Source organism: Phaenicophaeus curvirostris, chromosome 2 (assembly GCF_032191515.1).
Source record: "Phaenicophaeus curvirostris isolate KB17595 chromosome 2, BPBGC_Pcur_1.0, whole genome shotgun sequence".
NCBI classification, from domain to species: domain Eukaryota; kingdom Metazoa; phylum Chordata; class Aves; order Cuculiformes; family Cuculidae; genus Phaenicophaeus; species Phaenicophaeus curvirostris.
In genome coordinates this window covers 106,030,171-106,043,001 of record NC_091393.1, presented here as the reverse complement: position 1 = coordinate 106,043,001, position 12,831 = coordinate 106,030,171, and the positions used below count along the sequence as shown (strand labels likewise).

At 44.0% G+C, this 12,831-nt stretch overlaps 1 protein-coding gene across 3 annotated transcripts in view; it reads right to left on the bottom strand.

Annotated features, from left to right (window-relative positions):
* The window catches only part of SLC24A3 (solute carrier family 24 member 3), a 209,137-nt gene that overhangs the window by 79,870 nt on the left and 116,436 nt on the right, over positions 1-12,831 (bottom strand). For all 3 annotated transcript variants that reach the window (XM_069850350.1, XM_069850348.1, XM_069850349.1), the window contains exon 3: positions 11,271-11,347. In XM_069850350.1, coding sequence (XP_069706451.1) covers positions 11,271-11,347 — 77 coding nt within the window. The remainder of the gene's footprint in view (positions 1-11,270; positions 11,348-12,831) is intronic.

The window sequence follows — 12,831 nt, the reverse complement described above, 5'->3', positions numbered from 1 at the left end:
ATCAAGAGGGGTTTTTTTTTAAATATATTGCTAAGACACACATATTTTTGCCTTTCTTTTTTCCCTCCTATTGCACAGCGCAAGGCTTTTTTATCATTGCATTCTGTGAAAATCTAAACCCTTGAGGAGCTATTCTAGAAATGATAAGTGTTTTGGAAAAGGGGAAAGGAGCTTGTTTGCTGTGACTGAAGTGCCCTGCCATGTCATCTGGGTTCCCAGTGATGATTCTAGCTAAACTTCACACAGGAATGACTTTCAAATGACTGAGACCCAATGGGGAACATGAGACTCGAAAGGACACCTAACAAATCTACCCTTCAATTTCATGCAAGGAACATTTAATCTGTATTTCTGTATTATTAAACAGAAAGTAATTTCTTTGTTATCAAAGAGAACATGTTAGGGCCTGATCTCTGGCCTGACAGCAAAGAACCCAGCATGGTTTATGTCCATGCAGCTAAACTCTTGTCCACAAGAAGGGTAACCTCGTCCATATTGCTCAGAGGGAGGGATCTCTATCCCTTGTGTCAAATCATGTCCTGGCACTGGATAGGAAAATGCTAACTAGCATAAGGGAAAACCACATGAAAAGTGTGTCAGTCACCTAACAGAGCACACCATCACAGCTAGGTTTGTGCAAATGTCCTGGCCTGCTCTAGTTTACTGGCTTAGACAAATTTGAAGTCACCCAGGCTAGCTCCGAACAACCTTAAACAAACTGAGACCTGTTGTAAAGGAACAGAGTCAGTAATATGGAGAGTGGAGGAACAAGGGCATCACCCAAAGAGGGTAGACCTGCCTGCGTTGCCCAGAGGACATGCTTTGGAAAGAGAGTTGCCTCTGGAATGCACTAGCCAAGTTTTAAAGCTGTGTCCTGTGCAGTGGGGGAAGTGGGACAGAAGAGAGGACAGTGACACCCTCTGAAGACCTGCAAGACAGGCCAGTGCTCTTCCCTTGCTGCAGTCCTCAGTGTTAGGTATGCAGCATTCTATTACAGCTGGCGATCCCCACAGGAACTACAAAACAATCTGGATGTGCTACCACAACCTCCCACAGCCAAGGTCTACGTTACCATCTTGGATCTTGTTCCCAGCACACGACAGTATTGGTGAAGGTTTATTTACCGCTATGTATGTGTGAAAGCATGGATGAACAAGAAAGATCCTAAAATTTTGGGCATGTAAACAGAGACACAAGTTTCCAGGCATAAACCTGGAACAAACTGCATTGCAGCAGCTGTGCACAAACTAGCTATGTCCAAAAAGTGGGCATGTGAAAGGCTGCACACAGTGAGGCAGCAGAGGCGAACACCTGAGCTCTCTCTGTCCAATTTCCCCTCTCCAGTGAATAACTAGAGCTGAGAGAAGTGGCCAATATTTGTAGAAAAACAGTATCTTAATCCTATCAAAGCACAGAGTTATTACCACATCACCAACAGATCCTTGTGCTTTGCTTGTCTTTGAAATTTACTGTTGAAGCTCCGATGACAGGAGTAAACCAGTGTATTTATTTCTGGAGAGAAAGCAGCAATAAAAATCCATTCAGTACTGAAGTCCTTAGCACAGGAAAGACATGGATTTATTAGAGTGAGTCTAGAGGTGTCCATGAAGCTGATCCCAGGGCAGGAGCACATGCTGTATGAGGACAGGTGAAGAGAGTTGGGTTTGTTCAGCCTGGAGAAGAGAAGCCTGCAGGGAGACCTTATAGCAGCCTTCCAGTACTGAAAGGCAGCTACATAAAAACTGAGGAGGGGCACTTTATTAGAGAGTGCAGGGATAGAACCCCCATGGCAGAAGGGTTGGGAATGGATGATCTTTAAGGTCCCTTCCAACCCAAACCATTCCATGACTCCATGATTCAAAAATAACTCAAGTATATCTTTTTCAGGATTAGAGATGGGAATTTCATCATAATGGATGATTTTGACACCATCTTGAGGCTTCAATGCTAGACTGTCACCTAGTACAGTTTCTGTGCTCCCCTGTTATTACTCATGAACATGAATAAATCTAACTTACACTTTACGAAACTCTTTCCCTGCAATATGGACCAGAGGACACAAGCTAAATTCCCGGTGTACAACTCTGCTGGTGCAGCAGAGACTTTGATCTTGCAGAGGAAGTGCTAGCAGATGACCAGATACTAACAGGTATCAGCAGAGATAAAGGAAGCAAATGGCTCACAGACATTGTGCTTCATAGGAAGAAGGATCAGAAAAAGCCCAGAGAGTTACATGGTCAAATCTCTTTGAAATGCAACGGATAGTGAGTGCCCAACTTCAGCCTGGATTTTTTTATCTGCTAATCATATTAATCTCTCATGGTTCATGCCATCATTTCCCCTCCCAAAGGTACATTAATGCTTTTCAAGAACACTAATCTGTAGATCATCATCCTTATAAATTGAGCGCATTCTCTACGTGTGACATAATCTTCAGCCTCAGAGCGCAGGGCATCATATGGTTGCTTGGACTTCCTGCAATCTGCTGCTGTAGTGGTAGCCAAGTTCTCCCAAAGTGGGTCAAGGCAATGGGGATGGAGAGAAGACAACAAACCAGAACAGCACCCACTCAAAAGCCAAACCAGGTCAGCTCAGCATCTGTCTCCACACACAGTATACACGCAGTCTTTGCCTCCTGTTTGTTCCCACCACTATTTCAGATCATGTGAAGTGAGGGCATCAATTATAGTGAGTCCAGAGGAGTCCATAAACATGATCTGAGGACAGGCTGAAAGAGTTGGGGTTGTTCAGCCTGGAGAAGGGAAGGCTCTGGGGAGACCTTAGAGCAGCCTTCCAGTGCTGAAAGAGGGCCTCCATGAAAGCTGGGGAGGGTCTCTTTATCAGGGGGTGCAGGGGCAGGATGAAGGGAGAGGGGTTTAAGCAGAAATAGATTATATATTAGGACAAAACGTTTTTCCATGTGGGTGGTGAGGCACTGGTACAGGTTGCCCAGAAAAGTTGTAGCTACCCCATCCCTGGAGGTGTTCAAGGCCAGGCTGGATGAGGCTTAGAGGAACGTGATGCAGTGGAAGGTGTCCCTGTCAAGGCAGGGGGTTTGGAACTGGATGGGTTTTAAGGTACCTTCCAACACAAATCACTCTATGATTCTATGAAGTTACTGTATTTCATGTGTTGCTCACCAGAAATGTGATGCGTTTGGATGGACATCAAGTGCAAGATGTTCATCAGTTTAAGTTTAGGAAAATCCTTCTAAGAATTCTTAAATGAGCATTCGAATGATGTGAAGGGTAGGTTTACACTATCTGCAGTGCAAAAAAGAATGTCAAGACATATCCCATGTGCCAAGAACCATAGGCAGGTCGAGCAAGGAGCAGGAAAGTGAACGTGAAGAAACTGCCATCACATTTTCTGTAATCCTCTTGGTGGTCGTGGGGACCACTATGCTGCTGTGTCTGCTGGAAAGTACTGAGCCAAAGCCTGCTGGAGCCAGTACGATTATTGTGAGTGACGTCAGCAAATTTTAACACCAGGTTGACAGCATAGACCAGGCTGAACTCACATTGACTTATATGCTTGAGCCTTTATTTTTAATGATCTCATTGTTGTCACAGTTCTAGTTTTGGCTGGGAGTCTTCCCTAATTTTATTTAACTTGCTTGAGTGCAATACAATATGAAGTGTCAAATCAAAGGAGTGTCTGGCTAGAAAACAGCTTGGTTCACAAACTAAAACACTGGCAACTACCCATGGTAAGTACATGAAGACAATAACTGTTACTTCCTTGAAAGCAGTTTCGGGTTTTTTGCTGGGGCTTTTCTACGTTGTTGTTGTTTGTGTTTTTTTTAAAATAAGATTTAGAGTTTGGACCAGCAGGAACACAACCAAAAGATTTAATTTTATGTCAAGTCAGACTCGAAAAGATGGAGCTCAGACACCAGGACAGGCTATTTTATCTAGAAATAAGGAAAACCACCAGCATCAGGACAAAAAGTCTGCTCACTAGGTCAAATGTAGGGAATGCAAACACCATGGCTTTAACATTTTGCAGCTGATTAGGTGGTATCAGCTTCCACATTCCCATATCTTCCCACATCCAGGGAAAGTTTAAACTAGATATTAGGAAATATTACTTCACTAAAAGGGTTCTCAAGCACTGGAACAGGCTGCCTAGTGGTGCAATCATCACTCGAGTGGTAGAGTCACCATCCCTGGGGGGATTTAAAAGACATGTAGATGTGGTGCCTAAGGCCATGGTTTAGTGGTGGGTTTTGCAGTGTCAGATTTAGAGTTGGATTCAATGATCTTTATAGTATTTTCCAGCTTAAATGATCCTGTGGCTCTGTGATCTAAGTTAACTCAAGAATCCAACACATGCAACTCTGTCCTTACAGGCACCATGGGAGCAACGGGTTTAGTACAGGAACACAGCAGGGCAGCACTTGCTGAAACTGTGGTCCACGTGAAAACAGCCCATGGGGATAAAGGCAATAATAGGGGAATGCAGGTGTGCCGGGCCAGAGCTGGAGCACGACCTGTGTAACGGCAACAGGGGACAATGTGACAGATGGAACACAAAATATTTCTCAGCCCCATCATCAGTTGTGTTTGGCTCTAAACAAAGATATGGAAGTCTTTAAAGAGGTAACCTACTTAAAAAATACGCTTCCTCCCTAGAAGAACATTAAAAAATTACAAAAGTATAATGGTCCTAAATAAAAGGATTACAGATACCAGATTAAGTATTATATTAGGACTGATTTTAAAATGATGATGATTCCAACAAACAAGCATCAGAGAAGTAATTGCAATCTCTGCATCAAAGCAGATTAAATTTCTTGCTCAAAATACATGTTCTGTTGCACAGGATACAAATGATAATTTTTCATGTTTCTCCAGTGGTCTTTTGAACTTCCTCTACCAGTCTTCATACTCAGATTAAACCTTGCTTTACTGAGCTAAAGCAAGAAACTTTTCATAAGAAGGTTTAAGTGCTGTAGGAGTCAGCACTTCCCACAATCCTGCCTTCTTCCCCAGAGAGCTGGGAAGGGAATCATAGAATGGTTTGGGGTTAGAAGAGGCCTTAAAATCCATCAACTTCCAAGCCCTCTGCCATGAACAAGGACACCTTCCACTAAATCAAGTTGCTCAAAGCCTCATCCAAACTGGCCTTGAACATGTCCAGGGATGGGGCATCCACGATTTCTCCAATTCTTTTATGGAAGAGGTGACCATATCCTCACACACCTCCTGCCCTGGGAAAGCGAGCATGGCCAAGGACCATCACCGAAACCACTGTAACCAAGCACAGGGCTTCCCTTGATTCCAACTGCATTACAAAACCACATAAAGCTCCATTATTGAAGTGAAATAATAAAAAACCCAACAAAACAAAACAAAAAAAAAACAAACCAAAGAACCAAGAGTCCAAGTTTACTCAGGGCAGCAGCCCATGATATCACGATGTGCTCAGCAGCAACCTGCTAAGGTATACACATCCAGCACACTGGAAAATCATCTCCCTAACGAGACAGCTCTGTGCTACAGAAATGAGATGTGGCTGGTTGTTGACTCAGTGCAGAAATAGATAAAGACAGGATACATCCAGAATGACCTACATTTTCTGAGAAGCTGGCACAAGGGAGGCAGGTGTTCTGTTCGTGCATCCCGTTCCCATGGCTACGGTGAGCAATGGCAAATGAGAAGCAGGGGTGACCACTAAGCACAGACAGCCCTCCTTCACCCCTGCTTGGTGGGCAGTGTCCCAGCTGTGCCCAGGGAGGAGCTCAAACCCCCAAACACAAACTCTTCACAACAGCAGCGCAACACACCTTGGCACCACATTCCACATTTGCCTGGAGAAAGCTGGGAAAAGGAAAACCAATCCTGTACTGTCAAAAAGACTGGGATAACACAGGAATGAGGGCAGAGCCTGCAGACAGCCAGACACCGGCTGAGCAGCAACAGGGCAGGGAGGTAAAAGAACATCCATTTCATCGGGCTTTTCTAGGAAAACCTGCAGCAATACCCAAACCCTCCTTACTCTGATTCTTCAAATATTTGGCAAAGCAATCACCCTCCCCTGCCTCACGGCAGTAATGGGTGCCTATCAACCAGTGCTCACAAGCACAGTAGGGCTGGGGCACCAGTACGCATTTGCTGAACAAACTAAATCCAGTAAAATGCTACAGGAATGCCTGGACACCTGCACATCATCAGAAACAAAGTTCAGACTGCAAAATGAAACTCTCAAGGGCTGTGGAGCTCCAGGATTACAGGCTGTATGCTTGATCCCTCAGCAGTGAACAGCATGAGACTCTCGAAATCCAGACTCTCGTTCCCTCCAAACTGAACATCTCAATGAATGACTTAGCAGAAGTGTTACTGTCCACAGCAGCAGGCCCTCTTCTCAGACAGGACAACAGCAGTGAAGCAATCAACTGATGAGTTCCAAAGAAGAATCTAAGGGGCAAAGAAACACTATGGCTCCAAAATACATTTTTAACAGCCCACTTTTCCTTTAAACTGAAGTATTTTCAGCTTAGGCCTAAAAATATTGCTTAACTGTTCCTGCCCATTTTTTTTTCCTAGATTTTTGAAGTGTTTAGGGATTTACTTTCATCTTTATGAAGCGTCAGATTATGTTAAATAATTCTGGACAGCCCCATTGTGGGATCTGCTGGGGACTTCTGTGTTTTCACTTTTATTAAACATCAGGGAGAAGACACCTTAGGAATCTCCTGAGAGGCCGTCTAAGGATCCAGTTTAGAGCATTTGCATCCTTGTTCTCTGGCTTCTGTGAAACCACCTTTACCATGATGCCTTGGAGAAATCAGCATGAAAGTAGAAGCAAAGAGGAGAAAGAATAAGTTTTCACTGAAATGAATAAAACCAGTTTGAGGGGAGGTCAATAAACATGAGAAGCATGATGATGACCTGCTAATCATTGCTCCATTGTTCTCCCTACCATTACAAAGCTCCTTTGATTTTACAGCTCAGTTTCCTCAAACCCGCAAAGAAGTGCCAATGGAGACGATTAGACTCTGTGTCTACATACTTTTTTTCCCACAATGTGCATTTCTGTGCATGCTCTGATATGATCAGACATTTGGTAACTGTATTGCTGGAGGGTAAAAAGCAGAATTAGAGGTTTGTAACCCCAGTAGATGAAAACCCCTTTCAAGCCAGACTAAAGAGGCAGGCTGCTAAATGCCGACAGTTGTCTATTTTCTGTAACAGTTTTTTCTCTGACAATAGCTACTCTTCTATGGGAGAACGCAAAGCACTTGTCACTACTCTTACTGCTTTTCACTACACCTAAGGTGGGTCACAAACAGTGAAGCCTGGAAGAGCTTTCCTTGGGATTCACAGAACTGGAAGGGTCAGGGAAGGAGGATACTGGGGAACTTCTCAGTTGATAGACACTGTCTTGGACCTGTACTCCTTGTGACACACCAACTGCCAAGGGGCCACCTCCAAGTACTGCAGTGCTAGAAAGGGTGAATCCAGCTGGGTCCTTGGAGATGCATGAGCTGGAGTGTGGTCAATAAAACCTCTAAGTAGAATGATGGAGCACTGATGGACTGAGGTATCTATCTTGCTGCTTGCTATACAGGAAGAAACTGGATTTTCTTCTGTTGGGACAGCAGATGCTTACATCTAGTACTCATTAAAAATTGATTTTTCTTTTTATTCTGAAATAGGCAATTCAACTTGAAGTTTCAGTCCTCCAGACCTCATTCTGATACATGTTAAAAGTATGATCAGCTTATTCAGAACTGACAAAAAAAGCCTCTGGAAAAATAAACTATCTTGAGAGCAATTATGAAGCTCAAATCATAATTTAAAGTAGACTGGAAAAAAACCCCAACTCATGGTTTATGTAGTCAACTGCATGAGAATACTGCATGATTTCACTGCTACTAACAATGATAAAATAGAGTCCAGGCCTTGCCTGTTTTAAATAACCTGGAAAAACGCATTCAGAGGTATGGATCACACAGTGATTAAGAATGATTTTAGCAACTCATCTTTTTAATGGTCTCATTATAAACTTATTCTTGTAACTCAAGAGACTTAAAAAAAATATTTTTGTGCTAAAATCTAAGAAATTTGAGGTTACCAGGTAGCATCATGCTGCTATAACCATCATCTAAGGGCCACAAAGTTGGTGAGGGCTTTAGAAGGAAAGCCATATGAGGGGCAGCTAAAGTCACTTAGTCTGTTCAGCCTGCAGAACAGGAGACTGAGAGGAGACCTCATCTTGGTCTGTGGCTTCCTCATAAGGGGAGAAGGAGGAGTAGGTGCTCATCTCTTCTCTCTGGTGACCAGTGATGGGACCCAAAGGAATGGTAGGAAGATGTGTCAAGGGAGGGTTAGGTTGGATATTAGAAAAAGGTTCTTCACTCAGAGGGTGGTGGAGCACTGGAACAGGTTCCCCAGGGAAGAAGTCACGGCACCAAGCCTGGCAACGTTCCAGAAGCATTTGGACAATGCCCTCAGACACATGGTGTGAATGTTGGGGTTGTCCTATGCAGGGATAGGAGTTCAACTCAATGATCCTTGTGGGTCTCTTCCAACTCAGAACATTCTATAATTTTCCCTAGAGGGGCGGCACAGGAGCCTGATGGCTGGTTTTTTTAAGTAGGGAGATGAATTTAACAGCGTATAGTTAACTCCTTTCTCAAACAACACTCATAACACTTTTTGTATTACCCACAGCATAGTGACAAGGGTGCCAACAGCGCAACAGCATTTTTCATGACTAGATTATGATGTTTACATGTTTTCTGCATGGATTAAGGGCTGTTAATATAGCTCCTTGAATTAACAGATGATTAACAGTGACCTTTTCCTGTCAAAACACAAAACAGAGCACTGAATGCCAGGAAAACAAATAATCAGCATTTCAGGATGCAAACACACATCAGCCCAGATGTGAGCCAAGGAAAGTGTGAAAAAACACACGTTGCTGTGTGACACACTAACTGTGGCATTGATACAGCCCCTGAAGTCATGAAATTTAGCCTCCAAAAGTCAGGAAAGAGCAGACTGAAGGCCCCTGATATGGGCAGATACACCTTCCACTGGGTCAGTTTGCTCAAAGTCTCATCCAACCTGGCCTTCAACACATCCAGGGATGGGGCTTCCATGACTTCTCTAGGCAACCTGTGCCAGTGACTCTTCATGACAGTTGTCCTTGGGACCACTTCTCAGTTCCATCAGCACCATTCCAACACCTCTTTCAAGCCTATCCGAAGCCCCACATCTGAACATTCAGAAAAGGGTACTGTGCTAACCACTAGCACCAGGGATTCACAAGAATCAGCATCAGCAGCACTGATCCTATGGTGTGGCGCATGGGGGCTGCAGCGGTTTGTGGTGATCCTGCAGTATTCCTGGGCAGAAGTGACTTGCAGCCTATGGCGGATCCAGCAGATTTGACCAGAGCCATACCAGGGAAACCCAAACTGCAGGTTCAACCCATGCCTACAGTGGAGAAGCCAAAGATCCTCTGAAAGTCTGTGACTTCCTGCTGCATGACACTACCTGGAGAGAGGGGTTTTATGAGTTTTTGGGAGTGTTCTTGTGGGTGCTAAAAAATCCAGCTCAGGTCCAGTGCTCACTTTTCAAACCATCTCAAAGCTCAATGTTCCCATGGAAACTTCGAAGCCTTGATCTTGCCAGACAAAGTCAACAGTGACGTTGCTCTACAAATTACTGCAGCTATTTAGCCAGAATAAAATTGTAACACAGAGCACTCATATTACAATATGCAATACAAACTAATTCACATTTGAAAAGAAATCATGAATCACTGCACTTAGCCAATGGTGACTACGCGTTTCAGCTGACTAAAAATTATGACATGCTTTTAAACATTCATTAGAAGCAGCTATTTTCTTGCTTCCTTAAGAATGCTTCTTTCCTCCCAGAAGTACCAACTTGGCAGCTCTTCTTAAATTAAGATGACATTAAGAAAAGAAAACAATTGTCTTAATCTACCTAATAGAAGCTGAGGAATGGATTTGGAGGGACAGCTGCAGTTGCTGAACTAACACTAACTAATTGGTCCTCTAACACGAGCTAAGCATCCAATAGACTGACAGACCAGGGCTATTTAAATAAATTTCATAGAATCATAGAATAGTTTGGATTGGAAGGGACCTTAAAGATCATCCAGTTCCGATCCCCCTGACATGAGTAGTGACACCTCCCACTAGACCAGGCTACTCAAGGCCCCATCCAACCTGCCCTTGAACACCTCCAGGGATGGGGCATCCACAGCTTCCTTGGGCAACCTGTTCTTCCGCCTTCCAATTTACCTTGAGTATCTAATTTTGACCTTACCCACACACACCACTTACACTGACTTGTTTGAGTCAGAGATCACAAAACTCCAAGCCCAAAATTGCACAAACTTCTGTTATTAGTAAGGTCTTGAAAATAGCATCTACTAAAGTCTTTTTGATGCATTTCTGAACTTTGAGGCAAATCCCTTGCCTGCCCAACGTCCTCCAGAATTGCCAAGAGGATCCAGGACACTCTAGATCTGATAATTGAGAAGTTACGATCTTTTCTTTAATATAGTCAGGAAGAAAAACTCACTTTAGCAATTTAACTACTCAGGAATTCTGTAGACCTACACTACTATTTTTTTGTTATTATTATTAATTCAGTTGACAATCTTTTTAATCAGAAAACTCTCTCTAATTTCCTTCTCTTACAGTTATGTCATAAGGGGTTTCACAAGAGAAGTGGTTGCCCAGGGAAGTGGTGGAGTCACCATCCCTGGAAGTGTTAAAAAATGTTTAGATGTGGTGATGTAGGACATGGTTTAGTAAGCAGAGTGGTGGTGGGCTGACGGTTGGACTCAATAAGCTTAGAGGTCTTTTCCAACCTTAATGATTCTGTGATTCTAAGGATTTCTAAGGGAAATTTCTGGGGATAAGACTTATTTTTGAAGGCAATTACACCAATATCCTTCCTCCACCTGCCAACCCTGCAGGGGTTTGCCTCAGGTGCGGAGGGCAGGGGACCACAGCTGCCTGAAAATCTCAGCAAAGCCTATCTGGCTGTAGTAAAGTAACTCACAGGAGTTTATTCACGTGACAGCATGAATCTGTGCTCACAGGCTGCACCGTAGTTTTTAAAAGGGGTTTATGTAAAGCTGAAGTATGTTATACTCAGTTTAGTTACTGAAAGTAGCTCTCAACCATGACTGCGAGCAGAAGTCCCAGTGGGCTGGAGGTGGCATCAGCCTGTCACCACGTCCATGCTGATAAGAGAAGAAACATGAAGTCCAAAACTTACGCAAAGGACATGCAGGACCACAGCTCCATGTCTCCTGTCCTCATTCGTGAAGATATCATTGGGGAATTCATGGAGAGCTGGAAAAAGGAGAGGAAGAAGAAAGCTCGGATGTTTAATCAGCTACTCAAAACCAACCCACATGCTATTAAGTACCATAATGAAAAGTTGCCTAAGCCCTTCTACCACGCAGTAGTCCTATCACCACCACACCAGAGGCTCTTCTGTTTTACTTCCTTGTTAGTTTAACTTAACATGTCCTCTGGCAATTATAGCCTTTCCCCAAATGTTTACTATGTAATTTGCTTCTATGGCAACCACAGCATTGTGTACCCAAAGGTGCCTTGAGGAGGGCAGATAAATCCTGAGAACACAGCACTGCACTCTTCCGAAAACCTTCAAGGGAAGCAGTGTTGAGCAGAGCAGGTGCTGATGGGTCACTCTCACTGAGCATTTCTGACTTATGGCTTTGTACCAGAAAATAGATGGGTAAATGCCTTCCCCTGAGTGCCCCACACTGCCTCCCCATCAGTAGAAGAGGTAACATGTACTGATCTCTGGCAGGACCTCACACTCTCCAAACAGGCAATGACCTCCCTTGAGTGGCCTTCTCAAGAGCAAGTGCAGTAGAGGCCTCTCAGGTGTTCTCATTCTTTACCCTGCCCTGGTGTTTCTCACTGCCCTCACTGAACAAGTAAAGCATCAAAGATACTGGGATTCCACAGGATCATAGAATGGTTTGGGTTGGAAAGGACCTTAAAGTTCATCCAGTTTCAACTCCCCTGCCATGGGCAGGGACACCTTCCACTGGATCAGGTTGCTCAAAGCTCCATCCAACCTGGCCTTGAACACCTCCAGGGATGTGGTATCCTTGACTTCCCTGGGCAACCTGTGCCAGTGCCTCACCAATTTCTTCTTAATATCTAATCTATAATTTCCCACACAGTAAATGTTCTCACCTGCTGTGTTAGATGGCCAGCTGGCAGCTGAAAGGGAATGCAGCCGAAGACAGCGGCAGATTTGGAAATTTCAGATCAAACGAATCTCTTCCCTACCTTCAGACTTCACTGAATGATGTCCTCAACACAAACACGGCCTCTGATGTATGGCACAAGTGATGCAAACAAGGTTTTGACAAAGGCAAACCAAGAATTCGAGAGGAAAATCATGCAAGGGTTCAACTCTTTGGAGTTTGAAAGATTTCCATCAGGAAAGCTCAGCATCACTAGAAAGCTCCATGAGATATAACCCTACATGAAAACACAAGCCAGAGTCCACCTGAAGACAACACTCCAACAGGGTGATGCATGTCTGAAATGCTGGAAGCAACATTTCTGGGAAGTTGCTATTCCCTATGCAATGACAATGAATGAGAGCTCCCACCTTCCCCACATGATCTTTCCCTACCCAGCCAAAGGCCATCAGGTAGTCTGTGTAAAATGGTAAGCCTGAGGGCTATAGAGCCATGGCACGGCAATAGCTATTGCCCACATCAATGCAAGGATAGTGCTTGAGGACTCCCTCAGCACGGTCTGTACGTGTTCCCAACACTACCTTTTTGCAG